The following is a 21,255-nucleotide window of genomic DNA, read 5'->3' as shown; positions in this document are numbered from 1 at the left end:
CTAGATAGCTTACAGATATAAGAAGCCTAAACAGAAAACTATTGGGGAATTACAACTAATAATGTAAACAATTAAAAACGCAAAAGAGCAGTAATACTTCAGCGTTATCAAATTAAAACAATTAGATAAGAATGAAATCTTATTTTACATGATAAAGCTTTCAATTTTTTTCTGAAAGCACATGTAATTTGGCTCTGTTCTAATAACCAGTGAAAATTCATTCCAGACTGAAATTGCCTGAAAAGAAAACAATGGAATTAGGCTGACATTTAAAACATAAAGGTTTTATTAAACCGCTTTGAATGTAGTTGCAAAAACCTCAGAAAGGCAGTATATCGTCCCATTTCCCTTTCCCTTTATAAGAGGATTCCTCAGTAAAAATCGATCCTGCAACCAGAGTGAATAACTATAAGTAGAGTGATAAACCAATTGAATTACAAGTTCAGATGTACTGCCATATAATATGTGAAAAACTATACAAGCTGTCTTAAAAACAACACGAGCTTTCAAAGAAGCAAATGCAGGTTTGAAAGCTGTCCTGAGTTAATGTCATATTTTTTAACTCAAAAAGTTAATCATGCTGCTGTATTTTGTAGAAATTGCAGTTTTTTCAATAATTTAGGGCTCCTTTTACCACACTGTGGTAAAAGTGGGCCCATGATGGCATCAGTATGTAGGTTTGTCACATGCTGATGCCCCCTTTTACTGCAGCGGGTAAAAGGCATTTTGTTTCACTTTAAAGGAAATGGCCGTGTGGCAAGTTAACCACTTGCCACATGGCCATTTCCTGGGGGAGCCCTTACCAGTAAGGGCTCCCACACAAACCCAGTGGTAACCAGGCAGTGCTGCCCGGTTATGGCTGGATAGGCCCCTAGCGCAGAAAACATTTAAAAACAGTGTACCGGAAATGGCATGCAGAGGAGGCAGGCACTACCACCGGTCTCCAATGGTAGTACCTGATTGGTGCATGGCAGTGCCGCAGTAGCTGTACTGTGGCATTATAAAATGACCCCTTAGATCTTAAACCAATGAATTACAATAGTCCAAATGGGATAATACCGGCATTTGAACTAAAAGGGCAAAATTATGTTCATAGAAGTGGTCTAAAGTTGTTGCAATTGAAAAAAAGTTCTCTTGCAGTATAGTATAGTTCAATGAATGATTTAGGTTATCACCAGATGTGATGTTGGGGCTATAAATATTTAAGAACTTTGGTTATGGATGTTATTACTGATTAGTCTACTGGTATTTATTGCAATAAAACAGAGAATATGTATCTCAATCTGGGGCCCTTTGTGTAAGGGCCTACCCATGTACAGTGCATGCCAAATTGGCACTACCGCCCGGCTAGTACATGAGCCGGGTGGTAATTCTGAATTTGGCACGCACCGAATTCTGCGGTAGAAAATGATTTTCTATTTTCTACTGGGTAGCACATGAGACCTTACCACTAGGTCAGTGGGTGGCGGTAAGGTCTCAGGCCAAAAATGGATGTGCGCTGGTTTCAATTTTAGCGCAAGTCCATTTTCAGGCCCCTGAAAAAGGCCCTTTTTGATAGACATGTTAAAAAATGGCCCAGCTCATGCCAAAAAGATGTGCTCGCATTACCACAGGCCACTATTTGTCTCAGCTTAATAAAAGGACCCCTCTATTTTTAACAGAGGTAATTTCTAAGATGTCTCAATTACTATGAATAGGCCTGTTTTGAATGTCTTTGAAAATTATTTTTGGCATTGAACTTAGTCACAATTACTTTCTCAAATCATTTTTCTATTTAGCTAATGGAGAGCACCAGAAGAGAGGGCAGCAGCGTCCCCGAGACTGTCTGCGGGTCCTAATCTGTATCCAGTCACTCTGCCAAAGCAATGCGTAAGTAATTGTTATATCCAGTGACCGAAGGCATGTTTTGCATATCTTTTGATTTTAACCTGTGAATGTTTTATTCATTGTGTAAAACCATTTTGAATGAACATTATTCAGGGAGATGGCATAAACATTTATACGTAGATAACTAAATACTTACATACATACATTCATAGAAAAGTTGGGGTGTGGAACAGGACTACAGCGAAACAGGATTAAATCAGCTCATGGAACAAACCTATTAGGAACCTGATCTTGCATAGATTTTGTTAAATTTTCTTGAATATAACAGATTGTGTTAGAATCAGTACTGCTCAGATAAAAGGTTCTCCTTTGCTGCTCTGTCTCCTGATAGACCAGTGGTTCTAAACAAAGTCCTCAGGATACACCCAGCCATCAGATTTTCAGGATGTCAACAGTGAATATGCATGAGACAGATCTGTCTGCACTGCCTCCATTGTATGCAAATCTATCTCATATCTATTCATTATAGAAATCCTGAAAACATGACTGTCTGAGTGTGTTCTGAGGACTGGGTTGAGAACCCCTGTGATAGACTGATTCACATTGCAGTGAAGTTTTCTCTTACAAACGGGGCTGATAGAGAAAGCTACGCGGTAGAGGTTAGAGCTGCTGACCACAGGGCTTCCACTGCAAGCTTTCTGCAAAAATTCCCCATGGAATGCAGTATTCAATGAGCATGCAAATTACTCCTGCATTAAAATTGTAACAGTAATCCGCAGCTCATTGAAAAATCTCATCCTATCTGTCACTGGGTGAGTGGTGGGTGATTGACTCTGTTATTGACAAGTAGGGTGATATTTAAAAAAAAAAAAAAAAGGAAAACTATGCATTTTGGCACCAACCTCCCTCCTCACCTCAAGAAAAAAAAAAAAACAGCAGCTGCTCATGAATTTCTAAAACCAAATGTTCCTGGTGTCTAATGGTCCTCCACTCCCCCAGAAGTGCATCAGCCACTCTCCCCTCGATGGGACCAACTGGCCCCCTCCCTCTACCCCTAGACAGGATTGATCAACTGATCAGCCTCCACCCTCCCAACTTAACAGATGGCCCTGGTGTCTAGTGGCACCCCCCCAACTGATCTGATTAAAAGAAAATAGTCCCTGGTGTCTAGTGGGGGCCTTCCCCCTCCCGACCCCATGCCCTGGCCCCCCAGACTCCATACCTCCAAATGAGGCGGGAGTGATATCCACTCAGTCCTGTCTCCGGAGACTTGCTGACCTGAACATGTATACCCTGGAGGAAAGGAGAAACAGGGATGATATGATACAGACGTTCAAATATTTGTTGGTATTAATCCGCAAACGAACCTTTTCCGTAGATGGGAAGGCGGTAGAACTAGAGGACATGAAATGAGATTGAAGGGGGGCAGACTCAAGAAAAATGTCAGGAAGAATTTTCTCACGGAGAGAGTAGTGGATACTTGGAATGCCCTCCCACGGGAGGTGGTGGAGATGAAAACGGTAACAAAATTAAAAAATGGGTGGGATAAACATAAAGGAATCCTGTTCAGAAGGAATGAATCCTCAGAAGCTTAGCGGAGATTGGGTGGCAGAGCCGGTGGTGGGAGGCAGGGCTAGTGGTTGGGAGGCGGGGCTAGTGCTGAGCAGACTTCTACGGTCTGTGACCTGAAAATGGCAGATACAAATCAAGGTCAGGAATACACAAAAAAGTAACACATATGAGTTTATCTTGTTGGGCAGACTGGATGGACCGTGCAGGTCTTTCTCTGCCATCATCTACTATGTTACTATGTAAAATGGCGGAGACCTGTTCCACATGGTACTCCCTCTTAAAGAACGTATCAAGTTCAAAATATGTACCCTGGTCCACAAAATCATTCATGGAGATGCCCCAGCCTACATGTCAGACCTGATAGACTTACCACTTAGGAATGCTAGGACATCGTCCCGCACATTCCTTAACCTTCATTTCCCCAACTGTAAAGGGCTAAAATGCAAACTAATGCACGTGTCAACCTTTTCCTACTTGAGCACACAATTCTGGAACGCACTACCGCGCAACTTAAAATCGATCCATGAACTAACCAACTTCCGCAAACTATTGAAGACCCATCTCTTTAACAATACCACAAAGACCAACAAATATGAACTCCTTCACACATACCCAGAAACTAGAAGAATGGTCTAAGGTTTGGCAATTAAAATTCAATGCGAAGAAATGCAAAGTGATGCACTTAGGGAGTAGAAATCCACAGGAGAAGTATGTGTTAGGCGGGGAGAATCTGATAGTTACGGATGGGGAGAGGGATCTTGGGGTGATAGTATCTGAGGATCTGAAGGCGACGAAACAGTATGACAAGCAGGGCCGTGCCTAGGGTCTCTGGCGCCCCCCTGCAGCCTATCAGTTGGCGCCCCCCCTGCAGACTATCAGTTGGCGGCGGCGGCGCCCCCCCCCCCCCCCCCCGTGAAAATGATCGCTCACCACTTGCCACACTGACAGGAATTGTCAGCAATATTCTTAGAAAGAAATTGCTATACATTGCAAAATAAGATAGCAGATGTAAATTCTCAAAGTGGACATATTCCAAACACAAAAATGAAAATAAAATGATTTTTTTTTCTACCTTTGTTGTCTGGTGACTTTCTTTTTCTGATCATGCTGGCCCAGTATCTGATTCTGCTGCTATCTGTCCTCTTAACTCCGTTTCCAGGGCTTCCTTTCCATTTATTCCTTTCCTTTCCTCCTTTCTTCTTCATTTCTGGTCCTCAGCTTCTGCCTATTTTCTTCATCCATGTGCAGTTTTTCTCCTCTCTTCCTTTTCCCTCATTTCATCTCCTTCATCTCTCTTCCCTCCCCTCTATGTCCAGCAATTTCTCCTCTCTCCCTGAGCCCTGCCCTCCCAATCCATGCCCATCCATGCTCCGCTGTCCCCTGCCCCCTCCATTCATCCCTATCCAGCAATTCCCCTCTCTCCCTGAGCCCTGCCCTGCAATCCATATCCATCCATGCCCATCTGTCCCCTCCATTCATCCCTATCCAGCAATTCCCCTCTCCCTGCCCTCCCAATCCATGCCCATCCATGCTCCTCTGTCCCCTGCCCCCTCCATTCATCCCTTTCCAGCAATTCCCCTCTCTCCCTGAGCCCTGCCCTGCAATCCATATCCATCCATGCCCATCTGTCCCCTCCATTCATCCCTATCCAGCAATTCCCCTCTCCCTGCCCTCCCAATCCATGCCCATCCATGCTCCTCTGTCCCCTGCCCCCTCCATTCATCCCTTTCCAGCAATTCTCCTCTCTCCCTGAGCCCTGCCTTGCAATCCATATCCATCCATGCCCATCTGTCCCCTCCATTCATCCCTATCCAGCAATTCCCCTCTCCCTGCCCTCCCAATCCATACCCATCCATGCTCCTCTGTCCCCTGCCCCCTCCATTCATCCCTTTCCAGAAATTCCCCTCTCCCTGCCCTCCCAATCCATACCCATCCATGCTCCTCTGTCCCCTGCCCCCTCCATTCATCCCTTTCCAGCAATTCCCCTCTCTCCCTGAGCCCTGCCTTGCAATCCATATCCATCCATGCCCATCTGTCCCCTCCATTCATCCCTATCCAGCAATTCCCCTCTCCCTGCCCTCCCAATCCATGCCCATCCATGCTCCTCTGTCCCCTGCCCCCTCCATTCATCCCTTTCCAGCAATTCTCCTCTCTCCCTGAGCCCTGCCTTGCAATCCATATCCATCCATGCCCATCTGTCCCCTCCATTCATCCCTATCCAGCAATTCCCCTCTCCCTGCCCTCCCAATCCATACCCATCCATGCTCCTCTGTCCCCTGCCCCCTCCATTCATCCCTTTCCAGAAATTCCCCTCTCCCTGCCCTCCCAATCCATACCCATCCATGCTCCTCTGTCCCCTGCCCCCTCCATTCATCCCTATCCAGCAATTCCCCTCTCCCTGCCCTCCCAATCCATGCCCATCCATGCTCCTCTGTCCCCTGCCCCCTCCATTCATCCCTTTCCAGCAATTCCCCTCTCTCCCTGAGCCCTGCCCTCCCAATCCATGCCCATCCATGCTCCTCTGTCCCCTGCCCCCTCCATTCATCCTTTTCCAGCAATTCCCCTCTCTCCCTGAGCCCTGCCCTCCCAATCCATGCCCATCCATGCTCCTCTGTCCCCTGCCCCCTCCATTCATCCTTTTCCAGCAATTCCCCTCTCTCCCTTCCATGACCCCCCCCCCCTCGCATCCATGCTCCTCTCTCTCCCATGTCCCAGCCTGGCCCGCCCTCTTCTCCCCCCCCCTTCGCATCCATGCCCCCCCTTCGCATCCTTGCTGTCATTTCTCGACCTGCCCTCCAGCTCCCATTGTTCAACTGCCCACCCTCTTCTCTTCCCCCAACATCCCTTTTCTTTTTTTTTTCTTTTTAAATTTACCTCCGTGGCGGCGGTTCCGGCAGCGCAGTGTCAGGGAAGGAGGCGGCACTTCCGACGTCTAGCCTTCCCTTCGCTGTGTTCCGCCTTCTTCTGACGTCATCATTGACGTCAGAAGAAGGCGGAACACAGCGAAGGGAAGGCTAGAGATGTCGGGAGCGCCGCCTCCTTCCCTGACGCTGCGCTGCCGGAACCGCTGCCACGGAGGTAAATTTAAAAAGAAAAAAAAAGAAAAGGGATGTTGGGGGAGGGCGAGCGAGGTGGGGATGGTGCGGCGGCACCCCCCAGAGGGAAGCGCCCCCCTGCCATGCTTACCTCACTTACCGGGTCAGCACGGCCCTGATGACAAGGCGGTGGCGTAGCCAGAAGGTTGTTAGACTGTATAGAGAGAGGTGTGACCAGCAGAAGAAAAGAGGTGTTGATGCCCCTGTATAAGTCGTTGGTGAGGCCCCACCTGGAGTATTGTGTTCAGTACTGGAGGCCATACCTTGCTAAGGATGTAAAAAAAATGGAAGCGGTGCAAAGAAAAGCAACAAGAATGGTATGGGATTTGCTTTACAAGACATATGAGGAGAGACTTGCGGACCTGAACATGTATACCCTGGAGGAAAGGAGAAACAGGGGTGATATGATACAGACGTTCAAATATTTGAAAGGTATTAATCCGCAAATGAACCTTTTCCGGAGATGGGAGGGCGGTAGAACGAGAGGACATGATATGAGAGTGAAGGGGGGCAGACTCAAGAAAAATGTCAGGAAGTATTTTTTCACGGAGAGAGTGGTAGATATTTGGAATGCCCTCCCGTGGGAGGTGGTGGAGATGAAAACGGTAGCGGAATTCAAGCAAGCGTGGGATAAACATAAAGGAATCCTGTGCAGAAGGAATGGATCCTCAGAAGCGTAGCCGAGATTGGGAGGCGGGGCTGGTGTTTGGGTGGTGGGGCTAGTTCTGGGCAAGACTTCTACGGTCTGTGTCCTGAAAATGGGGCTAGTTCTGGGCAAGACTTCTACTTTCTGTGTCCTGAAAATGGCAGATACAAATCAAGGTAAGGTATACACAAGAAGTAGCACATATGAGTTTATCTTGTTGGGCAGACTAGATGGACCGTGCAGGTCTTTTTCTGCCATCATCTACTATGTTACTATGTATTTGCTTTTTATATTAATATCATGCTTTATCATTATCATGTTACCCAAGATCCTTCTATAATACTAAATGTTTACTTCTTACATATCTCCATTATTCATGATGTATTGTAAGCCACATTGAGCCTGCAAAGAGGTGGGAAAATGTGGGATACAAATGCAATAAATACACAAATAAATAAATAAATAAATAAATATAGGGAATTGGCAGTGAAGTGGCTTTGTTAGATCTAAAAACCTGTGGGATCTGTGTATAATCTGTAACTCAGAATCTGTCCTATAGTGGAGACTTTGGATTTATAGGGGGAATTTTCAAACTGCACCAGGACAAAGCACATGGCTACTATTAGCCCACAAATTATTGTCCCCAAGGGAATCATCTTGGATTCATTTTGGCACCAAGTTTGTCAGTATGTGTCTCAGGGAATTGTACCAAGATACACCCACTCATGAGGTACCCCCAGGACTGGCATAAGGAATGGACAAGAAGGGTAACTCTCCTGGGTGCCAAGATAGGAGGGGCACTTTACTACATTTTTGACTCAGTCTGAGATTCCAAAAGCAGGTGAGCCTGGAAGGCTAAGGGGTGCTGAAATGAACTGTCGCCTGGGGCACTGTTTTGTCCAGAGGCTGCCCCCAAGTACCCCTTCATTGGGCTTCAGTTTGCTTCTGAGTATTAATTAGCATAGCCTACTGTCTGCATTAGCTACAGGGCATTACTGGGATTCACCCTGCTATTAAGCATAACTGTATCGTACAGGGGACAATTCACAACCTTACTGGTCTGAATATTGTATTGTCCATGCAGTTCATCACATAACACCTCCAGAATTTCGAGCTACTTTCTCTTGTAAATGGATCAGAGACATAAAAGAGGAAGCTGCTTTCAAGTATAACCTTAAAGCTTTTTTGCTAAGTTCCTTGTCTTTTTATTTTCTATATCCAGATCTCTGGAGACAGTGACAGGACTAGAGAGCAACAGTGAGGTCTTCACAGTCTCAGTCAGCGGAGTCCTATACTTGCAGGTAAACTCACAAGAACTCCCACAGCATTGTGAAACTCATCCAAGTTTAAACACTAGAATTAAAACTGACTTGCCTCAAACCCTCCAAGTAAGGATTTGTATGTGGTACCTTAGGACAGTGATCCCCAAGTCAGTCCTGGAGTACCTCCTTGCCAGTAAAGTTTTCAGAGTATCCACAATTAATATGCATGAAAGCATACAGTGGAAGCAGTATATGTAAATCAGTCTCATGCATATTCATTGTGGATGTCCTGAAAACCTGACTGGTACAAGGGTACTCCAGGACTGATTTGGGAAACACTGCCTTAGGAATATTGGTAGTGATTGGTGCATCTACATCAGCACACTCTGTGTACTTCCGTCCCTTAGCGCCCCAGGGAGGGAAAACATTCCCAGCCTCGTAGACTGGAAAATAAGAGGTACAATCAGACTTAGCTGGAGGTGCACCAGTACAATCTTTATTATGGTATATCACTAAGCCAAAAAATACAAAGTAATTGTACTCTCTGGAGCAGGTTGTCAGTCGGCCATGCCAGACGCGAATCCTGAATTGCACAGACTGCTCAGCTCACACTGTCCCGGACATTACATATATACTGTCATAAGTTTCATTTTCCCAGAAATCATGTGATTTCTCCCAAATTAGAATCAGAAAGTAGCCTATGCCATATATGGATATTCCTGTATTATATCACTCTCTCCTGATGTGTTTGCACGTGAACAGTCGGTGGCCATTGGCTAATTAGCTATCAGTTCTGCGTGCACAGCCAGAACAATGTCCTTGTGTCCTCTCTCTGTCTATCTCCCCAAATGAAACATTCTGGACATGTTAGGCTCACACTGTGTCCTCAGCCTGCCAGCAACTGCCAAGGTTACCTTATATGAAAGGCATGATCTCAGCTCCTGAGAAAAGCACTGTATGTTGCGAAGATGCTAACTTGTTAGGCCAACTTGTGAGAACCAAACTGAGGCCTTAGTACAGGCCTTAGCCCTTAGTAATAGGCCTAACATAGGATGGAATATACAACTCCAATTACATTTCCTTTTTATGCTGGTGTATTCTTAATGGACCTTTTAAAATAACTGCAAGTTGTGCTAGGTCATAAAATGACAGCAAAATAGCCCCAACCTGAAATGGGGGATTACTTTACCATGCTGGGAGAATTGGGCCTCAAAGCCATGGCTTTGAAATGGACGAGTAGCCTAACGGTTAGTACAGTAGGCTGGGGAACTGGGTCCAATTCCCACTGCAACCTCTTGTGATTCTGGGCAAAGTCACTTAAGCCTCAATTGCCTCAGATGCAAAACTTAGATTTTGAACCCACCAGGGACAGAGAGAGTACATGCATATAATATATATATAAACCGCTTTGGCTGTAGCACAGAGAGACGATATATCAAATCCAGAACCTAAAGGGGCTGGTGCTGTCCCTCCCCTTATCACATCTTCTCCCCAACCCCCTATATGGAAACATAACCCCTAGTGGTATCAGCGTGAGACTACAAATAGAGGGTGCCACTCTAGAGAAGGCAACTGGGGATTGCTCTTTCCCTAAGACCACTAGGTACAGAGCTGGTAGGTTCATAATGATGAGGGGGGGGGGGGGGGAGGATATGATTGAGAGGGGTGGGAAGATGTGATGGGGGGGGGGGGAAGTTGGATTGAATGGAAGGCAACAGCCCCTTTAGGCTCTGGCCCAGAGCATTGAACTGTGGCTTTAAGGCCAGATGTTCCTTGGTTGCTGGAATAACGCTGCTTGCGAGGTGGCTTGCAAGCAGCGTTATTCATTTTCCATGTTAGAAACTTGGTGCTGACTCCCATAATATCAAAGTGTGGTAAAAGTTTGCCTTTTACCATACCTTGATAACTTTCATCCTAAATGTAACAATAGGTGCATAGCAAATGGCTATTTTCTTATCACTCTGACTAGGCAAAGCACTAATAAACTATTGAGTTTTCTTGGCTGCAGATAAAACCTTGGCTTTCTTCTCTTTCAGGCTGGTCAGTATGCCTCTGTTTTTGTGGACAATGCTTCAGGGTCATCACTCATTATACGATGCAGCTCTGATTTTAGTGGCATTCTGCTTGGCGTGTGAGCAAGTGAGAGTTTCTTAGTTACCATCAGCAAACCTTATGCAAATAATTTCTAAGAGACAGGAAGAATGGATGGAGCAGAAGCCAGAAGAATGATACAGCACTCTGCAGATGTCAACATCATTTATGTATCAGTAGCTTTCTGGCTTGGTTGCTATCTAGCGAAAAAGAAGCCTGCATTAAGCAACACGCACTACACACGGGAAAGGTTTTGTTACCGTACTCCATTTAAGTATCCATACATATTGTATGGATACAATGGATAACTGATAGCATGTGGTAGATGTGAGGCAAAGACCTTGGAACAGTGTAATTTTCGGTTCGCCTATAAGTGAATCTGCCTCCGGAGAGTTTTCTTAGAAAAGTCACCAAAGAAGCACTCACACAACTCCAGAGGCAGGCAGGAGGCCACCAAAAATCCTTCTTGTGTGCATGCTTTCTTGGCAACTTTTGTGGAGAGGTGTGGTAGTCGTGTTAGTCCACTCTTAAAGGTTATCAATAGAAATCAAACAAAATAAAACATGGAAAAGAAAATAAGATGATACCTTTTTTATTGGACATAACTTAATACATTTCTTGATTAGCTTTCGAAGGTTGCCCTTCTTCGTCAGATCGGAAATAAGCACCCCCACCCTCCCACCCTGTCAGACTGTCAAAGTAATGCTTGGATGTTTCACTTATATATACTATCTGCTACCACATTTGCTTATTTCCGATCTGACGAAGAAGGGCAACCTTCGAAAGCTAATCAAGAAATGTATTAAGCTATGTCCAATAAAAAAGGTATCATCTTATTTTCTTTTCCATGTTTTTTTTTGTTTGATTTCTATTGATAACCCTGGCAACTTTTGTAAGACATCTCCGGAGGCAGGTGGGAGCTAATTAAAAAACAAACAAACAACTAGACATCAAGGACTACAGTCACTGCATTGTACCATGCACAAACGAGTCCCACGTACAAACCTGGCATCATCAGGAGGCAGGTTGCCATCACGCATAATCCAGACCTACACAATAACGGTGTGCGTACAAGAAGTGTTTCACTGTACTGGTGTCAGTTATAAGTTACGTCTATGGTGAAACACAAGAATAATTTCCATATATCAAGTGGGGCTATTGTGTAGCCTATTGTACAGTATTTGAACCTAGTTGTAGAAATATAAAAATAGAGTATCTATATTTTACTCCTGGAATTTAATACAATATAGTCACTAAATTTCAAAATAAACTGAGCTACTGAGAAATTGAATTCAGAAAGTCTTATCACTGCCATAGTTAAGGAGAAGTAACAGAAAATGCAGTGTATGGGTTTTTAAAGTTTTTAATCTCCAGCTATTCACATTGTTTCTAGCATTTCATAAACTATACCTGGTAGTCATTCACATACTGTCATTCAAGATCCTTCAGTGTTGCACAAGTATCAACCACAAGGACAGCAAAAAGAAGGATGTCTGAAAACATGTGGTTGAAATAGCAATGAAAATACAAGGATAACTGCTATAGTCAAATGGGAGGTATAAAGTGAAATGAACACAAGTGGTCCTGCTGGCATCCATCATTGTTATAACAGGAAACTGACCTTTGTTATTATTGACTATGTTATAAATGCCCTGTGCAAGATGTTTCCTTTGGATATGAAGCACAGAAGTAACGTTTTACACCCTTTGAGGCCTGGTACTCATGACTTAGTCAAAAGTTTCACTGCTGTTTAGCTATGATAGCTTTTTCCTGATATGAGGTATAATGGAATGATAGAGATTGCAGTTATGAGGTTTCAATGTCAGCTAGCAAGTGTGATTGCTCCTACCACTCTTTGCCCTCCACTTTCTCTCAGTGGCCATCGTGTTCATGTTGTAGATGTGTTTATATATTTGCTCCACGATATTCATCCTGCAGTAGTCAACATTTCTGAAACTGCTGACTACCATGAACAGAATTTGGCCTGGATATTCAGTGGCAAGCCTATATGGATACTGGTGCTGAATCTTTTGGACTTTTGAGATTGTGAACGGTATCTACATTTGGCCAATATTCAGTGCCGGGGGGGGGGGGGGGGGGGTCCATCTCAGCCCGACCCGGCATTAATTGGAGAGTACTGCTGAGCGGATATTCAGCAGCACTCTATGGTTAAGTGTCACTGAATATCTGCTCCCAACCCAGCCTCTCTTGCCCAATTAAACCTTGCTGAATATCTACCCCTCACTCTTTGCTTCAGTTTTCCTTGCCAGAGTTTGTTCCTTTTGTGACCTTGCTCGAATTCTAGATCTGGATTCCTCATGTTCCTGCCTTGTTTTTGATCTTGTCTCCTTACTGCAAGTCAACCTTTTTCCTGTCCTAGTTTTCTGGTTAGTTACTGTGTGTTCTGCTGTTCATATGTCCTGTCTCTGTCTTGTACTTCATTTCTGGTTTCTACCTCGGGCAGCTAAGGTCTGGGAGCTACCCAAAGGGAAGGAAATTGCTGCTGTAGCTGGATTACCACGCTTTATTTTCTCTTGTGCCTGAGGTGCCCTGACGTGTGATCCCTTCTGCGTAGAAACCAGCCTTCTCTTTATTTTGAAACCTGTGTTACCAACAAGATTATCATAGCAGAGTTCCTTGGTAATCCAATGTTATTTTAGCAATCTTTTCAGGAGCATTAAAAACATGTATGTTCTATAAAAAGTGGAATAATGTAACAGAGAGAGGGAACTAAGTACAAAAAAGGTCCAAGCAGAAAAAACAGCACAAAGGGCCTTTAAAAACAAAGGGAATACAGTTCTTTCATCAAAAGAATCCTTTAATAGTAGAATTTGATTGGCGGAAGACCCGACACCATTAGTGTGCATGAGTCTTGCACTGCACCACATTCGGAGGAACACTTTGGAAAACATCAGATGGTTGAAATTAGTCTGTTGAAGCCTCTTTTGTCATTGGTGTGACCCCTGACGCAGGTGCGGTAGCACCAAAACACGGCCCGTGTCGGGTCTTCCTCCCATCAAATTCTACTATTAAAGGATTATTTTGATGAAAGAACTGTGTTCCCTTTGTTTTTAAAGGCCCTTTGTGCTATAAAAAGTGAAACCAGAATGCTTTTTGTTCTTTAAAATACCCTTTTGTAAATGGATACTTAAAGGAGCATTTTCAATATGATGTCCAAGTCCAATTGTAGGCATTTTGCTGAAAAGTTTAAAATTCTCATCCTGACCATAACAATTTTCGAACCGGAAAAATGTCTATTTTTTTTTGTTTCAAAAATCGCTATTTTCCAAACATTTTTGTGCTCAGTTCAGATTTCTTTAAGTACCATTTAACAAAAACACACACAAGAGCGTCCTAGAGAAAAATGCACAAAAAGAAGTCATAGAGATGGCTGTGTGGCACCATTCCTAAAATATTGGCCACACAGACATACTAGCAGAGCAGAGGGAAAGCCTAGTGGTCAGTGCTGTGGACTTCACATAAAAAGGACCCATGTACAAATCCCACCTTAACACTCTTATTTTGTGTTGTCAGCCATCCATGCCAGAAACACCTAAAAACCTATGTACCTAACTGTACACCACTACACAAGCCCTCAGGTCTTCAGCTGTCTCCTATCTATAGGTATAGTTGATATTTTGTGGAGTTTGGAAGGCACACAATTTCCACCATAAGAGTACTAGTTGGAGTGGGATATGGGCTTGGGTCCCTTTCTCTATGTCCACTTTAATGACCACTAGTCTACTCCTGGGATCAGCTTGCTGCTGTAATTGGAATGGCCATAATATATGAAGCTGTCACACATCTGGTATGTGCAGTCACTGTCACATCTTTGGGTGGGGAGCTGGAGGGGGTCAGTGACCACTGAGGGATTAAGGGAGGGGTCATGCCTTAATCCCTCCAGTGGTCACCTGGTCAGTTAGGATACCTTTTTGAGACTTGGAGGGGCATTTTCGATAGAACGTCTAAATCAGAATGTGGACGTTTTACAAAAACGTCCAAATTCTGAACAGGAAAGAAGTTCATTTTTGAAAAAGATAGACGTCTATCTTTTAGGTTCAAAAATGCTATGGATGGCTTGTGATTTGGACGTCCTTTTTTTGGTCCGTTTTCAAACAAAAGATGTCCAACTGCAAGAGGAGTGACTTAATGGTTAGTGCAGTGGGCTTTGATCCTGGCAATATGGGTTCAATTCCCACTGCTGCTCCTTGTGACTTTGGGCAAATCAAATGCACAAGGGGCATTTTTGAATATGACATCTAAGTCTGAATGTGGACGTTTTTTGTAAAACATCCAAAATCAGAACAGGAAAGGTCATTTTCTACAAAAAAAAAAAGTATATCTTTTCCTTTTCTAAAATGCTGTTTGGAAAAATGTTTTGTGATTTGGGAGAGCAAGGGGAGGTGATCCCCGATTCCCTTCAGTGGTCATCTGGCCATTTGGTAGTGTGTGGGTCTTGTGTGGAGTAGAAGAGTAGCCTAGTGGTTAGCACAGCAGACCTTAATCCTGGGAAAGTGGGTTCAATTTCCACTACAGCTATTTTTTATAAAAACAGGTCTAGCTCAAAACATCTAAGTTGTAGTCTTCACAACAGGTCTAGCTCAAAACATCTAAGTTTTAGTCTTGGACATTTTTGTTTTGTTCCATTATGGCTGAAAGACGTCTAAGTCTTAGGAACGCCCAAGTCCCACATTGAACACATCCCTGGCACGCACCTTTGAGATTTAGACATCCTTCTGATGGACTTCAGAGAAAGACGTCTAAAACTAGGTTTTGAAAATACTGATTTGGATGTCTTTGTAAGGTAAATGTCCAAATGCAGACATGTCACTTTTTGGATGTTTTTCTCTTTTGAAAATGAGCCTGTTAGTCATAATTGAATTAGGTCCAGATAAAAATGCCTCAATTTTTGCTCTAGACGTTTTTATCTTGTTTCATTATCCCTGAAAAACATTCAAATTCTGAGCCTGCCAAAAACACACCCTTTGCGATTTAGATGAACTGCAGAGAAGACCATCCCAAATCTGAGTTCCAAAAATAGCGACTTAAATGTTTTTCCTTGAAAAACATCCATCTGCCACTTGGTACCACTTTTGAGATGTTTTTCTCTTTTGAAAATGAGTACCTTACAGTTCTACACCATCAAAACCATCTGCCCTATATTTACCACATAGAGCAGACACTTACTATATGGACACCACATTACATACAGTGGCAGATAGCATGGGAGTACCTGTGCAATTTGCCACTGAATGTAATATTGTGCGGGCTCACTCAAAAATAAATAAAAAAACACAGCACTGCCATGGTGGTCCAACCCCTTATCTCTCAACCCTGATATGATCCCCCCTCCAACACCCTCCTGGATTTGATCCTGCCCTCCTCCCTGATGTCCAAATCTGATCCCCATCCCCTATTTGAACCCCAAGCCTTTGCCCTGGCAGAAAGCCCCTCCCAGTTTCCCAAGCTAAACCCCCAGTGCCACTCCCAAGAAATCCTGGAACTAACCCAGGGACCATCCTCCATGAGCTAGGGGGACTGGGTGGAAGCAGTCCCCCTCTACTCCCCCCCCCCCTCCCAAAGTGGTTCAAGTTTCCAAAATGACATAGATTACCCCTAGCAGTAGTCTTATGGTATTACCACTAGGGGTTGGCATTCCAAATAAAGATAAATTGTCCTTATATGAAGACTGACCGTTAGTGGTAGTAATTACCCTTAGGCACAATGTAGAAAAATTCACTTAATAATATCTGGCACTCTGTACCTAGATCCCAAAGGCAGGCTGAAATATGTAATGATCAAGCTTCAGATACATCAACTTAATCATGGACAAATTAAATGGTAGTCATGATGGGGGACTATATTATATCATACATTTATAAAAACATGATTTTTAAAATTTTCATGATTTCCAGAATCTTTGTGAAATTTCTGCTGTTGCATTGAGGTTCTGCAATATTAAGGCAGTGTTTGTAATGACAAGAAACTCTGATTATTTTGAAATATTCTTTGTAAATATTATCTTCTTTATTCAATATTTATATTCATTGAATATTTAAAAAATAAAACACTCATACATTTTCATTACTTCTCTGCTACTTTCTTTTCTGTCATTTTAACTGTCTTATAAAACTTTGCCAGAGTATTAAATTAAGGAAATAAATCTACATATGGGCTGCTTTTCTCAAAAATAATATGTTGGCTGCTTTAACTACCACATGTAACTCAATCAGAAGGCCACGTTTACTAATGTTTTTCTTTCATTCCATGTCTATGGGGAAAATATTAGTTAATATCAGGTCCTAAAATTTTAATTTTGACAGGTATATTAATTAATAATACATTAGTTAATTTTGTTTACCAGTGTTCTTTTTTCTTTTTAAAATATCTTTATTGAATCAGAGAAATGCATACACCAGAGTGCAGCAAGAGCGCTACAACAGAACACACTACAAATCATAGCAGAATACACACAGGCAAAATTCAAACTCAATAATCACATTCCGGTCATCCTGGTTGCTGGATCAGCATAGAAACACTTCTGAAACTTGTTGCATACCCAGCCCTATAAAGATGGAAGCTACCAGGGTCTTACAAACTTTGGGGGTCATTTTACTAAGCTACGATAAGAAGTGGCCTTCAGTAGTGTGGGTGCGTGAAATTGCTGTATGCTGAGGCCACTTTTTACCACAGCTAGAATTTCTGTGATTTTAAACAGAAGTCGTAAATGGCTGTGTGCTAATATAAATATTGGCGTGTGGAAATTTACTGCCCGAGCCCTTACTGCCACCTATGTAGGAGGTGGTAAGGGCTCACGCACTACCTTAGTAGTAATTAGACAGCGCACGGCAATGGCCGATTACTGCCGGGAATGCCTAAACTGCACCCACACGCTAGAAAATAGACAAATATTTTCTGCCGTGGGAAACGCCATGCGGCAAAATCAAAACTACTGCAGTGTGTCTGGGTGTGCCCAGCGGTAGTGCTGTTTTGCTGCGCACTACCCGCATGGTAGCTCTACCGCTGCTTAGTAAAAGGGCTCCATTGTGTGTCAACCTTTAAGCACTTTTAGAGTCATACAAGTCAAAACATATACAACACAGAAAAAAGTCTGGGAAAAAGGACCTTTAATGATGTCAGGCATATAGTCAAAAACTTGTTGCAGCTGGAATCTTCCTATATCATTATTAAGCTAACCTGCTCCCCCCTCCCACATTTTGAATGAAAACTCCTAGCCAGTATAAACACATGTCAAAGAGATAAGGTGGAATCCATAACTTGCATAAATGTTTCGTTTTACACGTTTCTCGGTAAATTTTGCCGCCACCCTACCTGGAAGTTTCAGGCTCTCTCAGCCTGATAACACCACAACTGACATTTACCCATCTCCGTCAGGAGTCTAACTATAAGCATGTCATCAAGGCATATCTGTTATGTACATACAGTATTATGTTTAGAAACAGTATTTTAAAGTTGATTTTTTTTTATCATATAGAAGGGCATACACTTGTTTAGGGGAATATATCCATTATTACCTTGATTTATTCTGTCATGTTGATTTGAAAGGGAAAAAAAAGCTTATGGGAGGAGCAATGGAAATACAGAGACAAAAAGAAAGGAAGAAGCAGAATTTTCTCATATAGAAGTCAAAGGAATAGTGTTGTCCAGAATTAGATATGAATGCAATGGATACAGAAAAGATACTGACTGAAATCCGCACATTCATTCTTAGCAGCATTACAGACCATAATCCCTAGGCAATACTACTTAACTTTTCAGAAACCAACACAGTAAGACTTAAGTCACAGAGGGGTCCTTTTACTAAGGTGCACTGAAAAATGGCTTGTGGTAGTGTAGACACGTGTTTTGGGTGCACGCAGAATTATTTTTTAGCGCACCTTCAAAAAAATGCCGTTTTTTTACCGAAAACGGACGTGCGGCAAAATTAAAATTGCCACGCGTCCATTTTGGGTCTGAGACCTTACCACAATCCATTAACCTAGTGGTAAGGTCTCATGTAGTAACCGGGCGGTAATGGTCTATGCGTGTAAAATGCCACTTGACGCGTGTAGCTGCTGGGTGCCAGAAAATGAAAAATATTTTTCAGATGCACATAGCAAACGCGCTTCAAAATTGAAATTATCGCAAGGGCCACACAGTAATCGGACAGTAACTCCAATTTGGCACTCATTGGGTACACGTAGGCGCCTACGCGGCTTAGTAAAAGGGCCCCAGAAATGCTGGTTAGTCATAGAGATGTGTATTCATTAAAGTTAACAACGAAAGTTGTGTCAACAGAATGATCTGCTGAATTATTAATCACACCCAAGTTGTTTCTTTTAGTGATTTCTTAAAAAGTACTTGCAATAATGTCACTGCATGTCATGTTTCTGCACCATAAGAGAGAATCATATTAATAAAACAGAGGTGGAAAAAAACAAAGAGTACAAAAATAATTGAACTTTTAAATGACCATAAGTACTTTCCTTATGAAGCTGGACTGCAAGATAAGAACATTTAATATGCAGAAAAAGAAAGTGAGAAACTGAATGTGATAACAGTTGAGTTAACTATTCTGTTGCTGGAGTATTTGCTGCCAATTACTAATATTTATCATTTCTATAGCGCTGCTAGACATATGCAGCACTATGCACATTATCCCCCTAATTCCAAAAAAGTCACCAAAATTGCTTATACAATTTAATTTAATGAGTCAATTAATGCCAATCATTGGCATTTTAACAAGCAATTATTAGTACACTAGTAAAAAAGGCCCGTTTCTGACACAAATGAAACGGGCGCTAGCAAGGTTTTCTTCGGAGTGTATATGTTTGAGAGAGTGTGTGTGAGAGTGACTGTGTGACAGAGAGAGTGAGTGTGGGTGCGAGTGTGTGAGAGAGAGTGTGTGTGAAACAGAGTGTGAGAGTATGTGTACGATACACAGACTCTCTGTGAGACCGAGAGAGTGTATGAGATCGAGAGAGTGTTTGAGAGTGACTGTGTGACACATAGAGAGTGAATGTGAGAGTGTGTGAGAGACAGTGTGTGAGAGTGAGAGAGAGAAAGACACTGACTGAGAGAGAGAGAGAGAGTGTGTGTGTGTGACAGAGATACCTCCCCCCTCCCTCTCTGGTCTCAGGACCCCCTCCCTCTCTGGTCTCAGGACCCCCTCCTGCCCTCCCCCCCTCCTCCTCCCATCTCAGGTCTCAGGACCCCCTCCACTCTGGTCTCAGGACCCCCTCCCCCTCCCTGGTCTCAGGACCCCCTCCACCCCCCTCTCTGGTCTCAGAACCCCCTCTCTCGTCTCAGGACCCCCTCCCAATGTCTCCCTTTTTTCTTTCTGCATCCTTCCATCCAGTCTCTCCTTTTTTCCGTACCCTTCCATCCAGCATCTTCCCTCTTTCTCTCCCCATCCTTCCACCCATCTACCCTCTCTCCTGATCCTTCCATCTAATGTCTCTCTCCCCCTCCTTCTATCCAGCATCTCTCTATCTCTCTACCCTTTTCTGTTCAGTGTCCCTTCTCTCTCCATATCCTTCCAGTCTCTCCCCTTTCTCTCTGCATCCATTCATCCATCTCCTCGTTTCTCTCCCCATCCTTCCATCGTGTCTTTCTCTCCCCATCCTTCCATCTGTTTTTCCTCTTTCTCTCCCCATTCTTCCATCCATCTACCCCCCTCTCTCATCCCGTGTCTCTCTCTCTATCCCCTTCTTTCCCTCCAGGTCCGCCCACCACAGACCTGCCAAGTCTCCCGCGAAACACGCGGCGCCAGCTCCCATTTCCGGCCACTGCTGCTTCTCCTGTTGAGCAGCAGCAGCCGCTACAAAAACAGCTGTTTTTAAAAAGCAAGCATGGCACCGCAGGCAGCTATCAGGCATTGGCTGTCGGCTCTGCAGCCGCTCCTCTCGCCTCTCACATCACTGCCCCTGGAGGACGACCCTGGAGGAGCGCAGCGTCGTGAGAGGCGAGAGGAGCGGCTGCAGAGCCAACAGTCAATGCCTGATGGCTGCCTGCGGTACCGCGCTTGCTTTTTAAAAAAGCTGTTTTTGTTTTTGTAGTGGCCACTGCTGCTCAACAGGAGAAGCAGCAGTGGCTGGAAATGGGAGCTGGTGCTGCGTGTTTCGCAGGAGACTTGGCAGGTCTGTTCGGGTGGGTAGGCCTGGAGGGAAAGTGGCTGGGCCTGGGCGGCAACCTTGGGGGGGTGGAGGAGGGGAGCAGTGGCTGCAGCGACCTCATGGGGGGTGGAGGGGGGAGCGATGGTGACCTTGGGGGGGGGGGTGGAGGGGTGAGCGGCGGTGACGACCTTGGGGGAGGGGCGTGGCAGCAGGGGCGTGACCTCGTGCTGCTGTTGTGCGGTTGGTCAGTGCTGCATGTGACATCAGCCTGGCTTCGGAGCCTAGCAGACCAACTCAGCAAGACAGAACGTTGGAGGTGAGAATTATTATATAGGATAAGTGTTGCCGTACGGGAACAGACCGAAGGTCCATGAAGCCCAGCATCCTGTTTCCAACAGTGGCCAATCCAGGTCACAAGTACCTGGCAAGATCCCAAAACAGTACAATACATTTTATGCAGCTTATTCTAGAAATAAGCAATGGATTTCCCCCAAGTCCATTTTAATAATGGTCTATGGACTTTTCCTTTAGGAAGCCATCCAAACCTTTTTTAAACCCCGCTAAGCTAGCTGCTTTTACTACGTTCTCTGGCAATGAATTCCAGAGTTTAATTACACCACGTTGAGTGAAGTAATATTTTCTCAGAT

The 21,255-nt window shown here is 44.0% G+C and overlaps 1 protein-coding gene across 1 annotated transcript in view; it reads left to right on the top strand.

The window, feature by feature from the left end:
• The window catches only part of ERFE (erythroferrone), a 69,592-nt gene extending 58,551 nt beyond the window's left edge, over nt 1-11,041 (top strand). The window contains exons 6-8 of the mRNA XM_030216278.1: nt 1,779-1,869; nt 8,363-8,441; nt 10,439-11,041. Coding sequence (XP_030072138.1) covers nt 1,779-1,869; nt 8,363-8,441; nt 10,439-10,537 — 269 coding nt within the window. The 3' untranslated portion in view covers nt 10,538-11,041. The remainder of the gene's footprint in view (nt 1-1,778; nt 1,870-8,362; nt 8,442-10,438) is intronic.
• Nucleotides 11,042-21,255: the final 10,214 nt, after the last annotated feature.

The sequence above is a fragment of the Microcaecilia unicolor genome, chromosome 10 (genome assembly GCF_901765095.1).
Source record: "Microcaecilia unicolor chromosome 10, aMicUni1.1, whole genome shotgun sequence".
Taxonomy (NCBI): Eukaryota; Metazoa; Chordata; class Amphibia; order Gymnophiona; family Siphonopidae; genus Microcaecilia; species Microcaecilia unicolor.
Note: the sequence above shows the minus strand (reverse complement) of the source record. Positions and strands in the feature narration are given on the sequence as shown.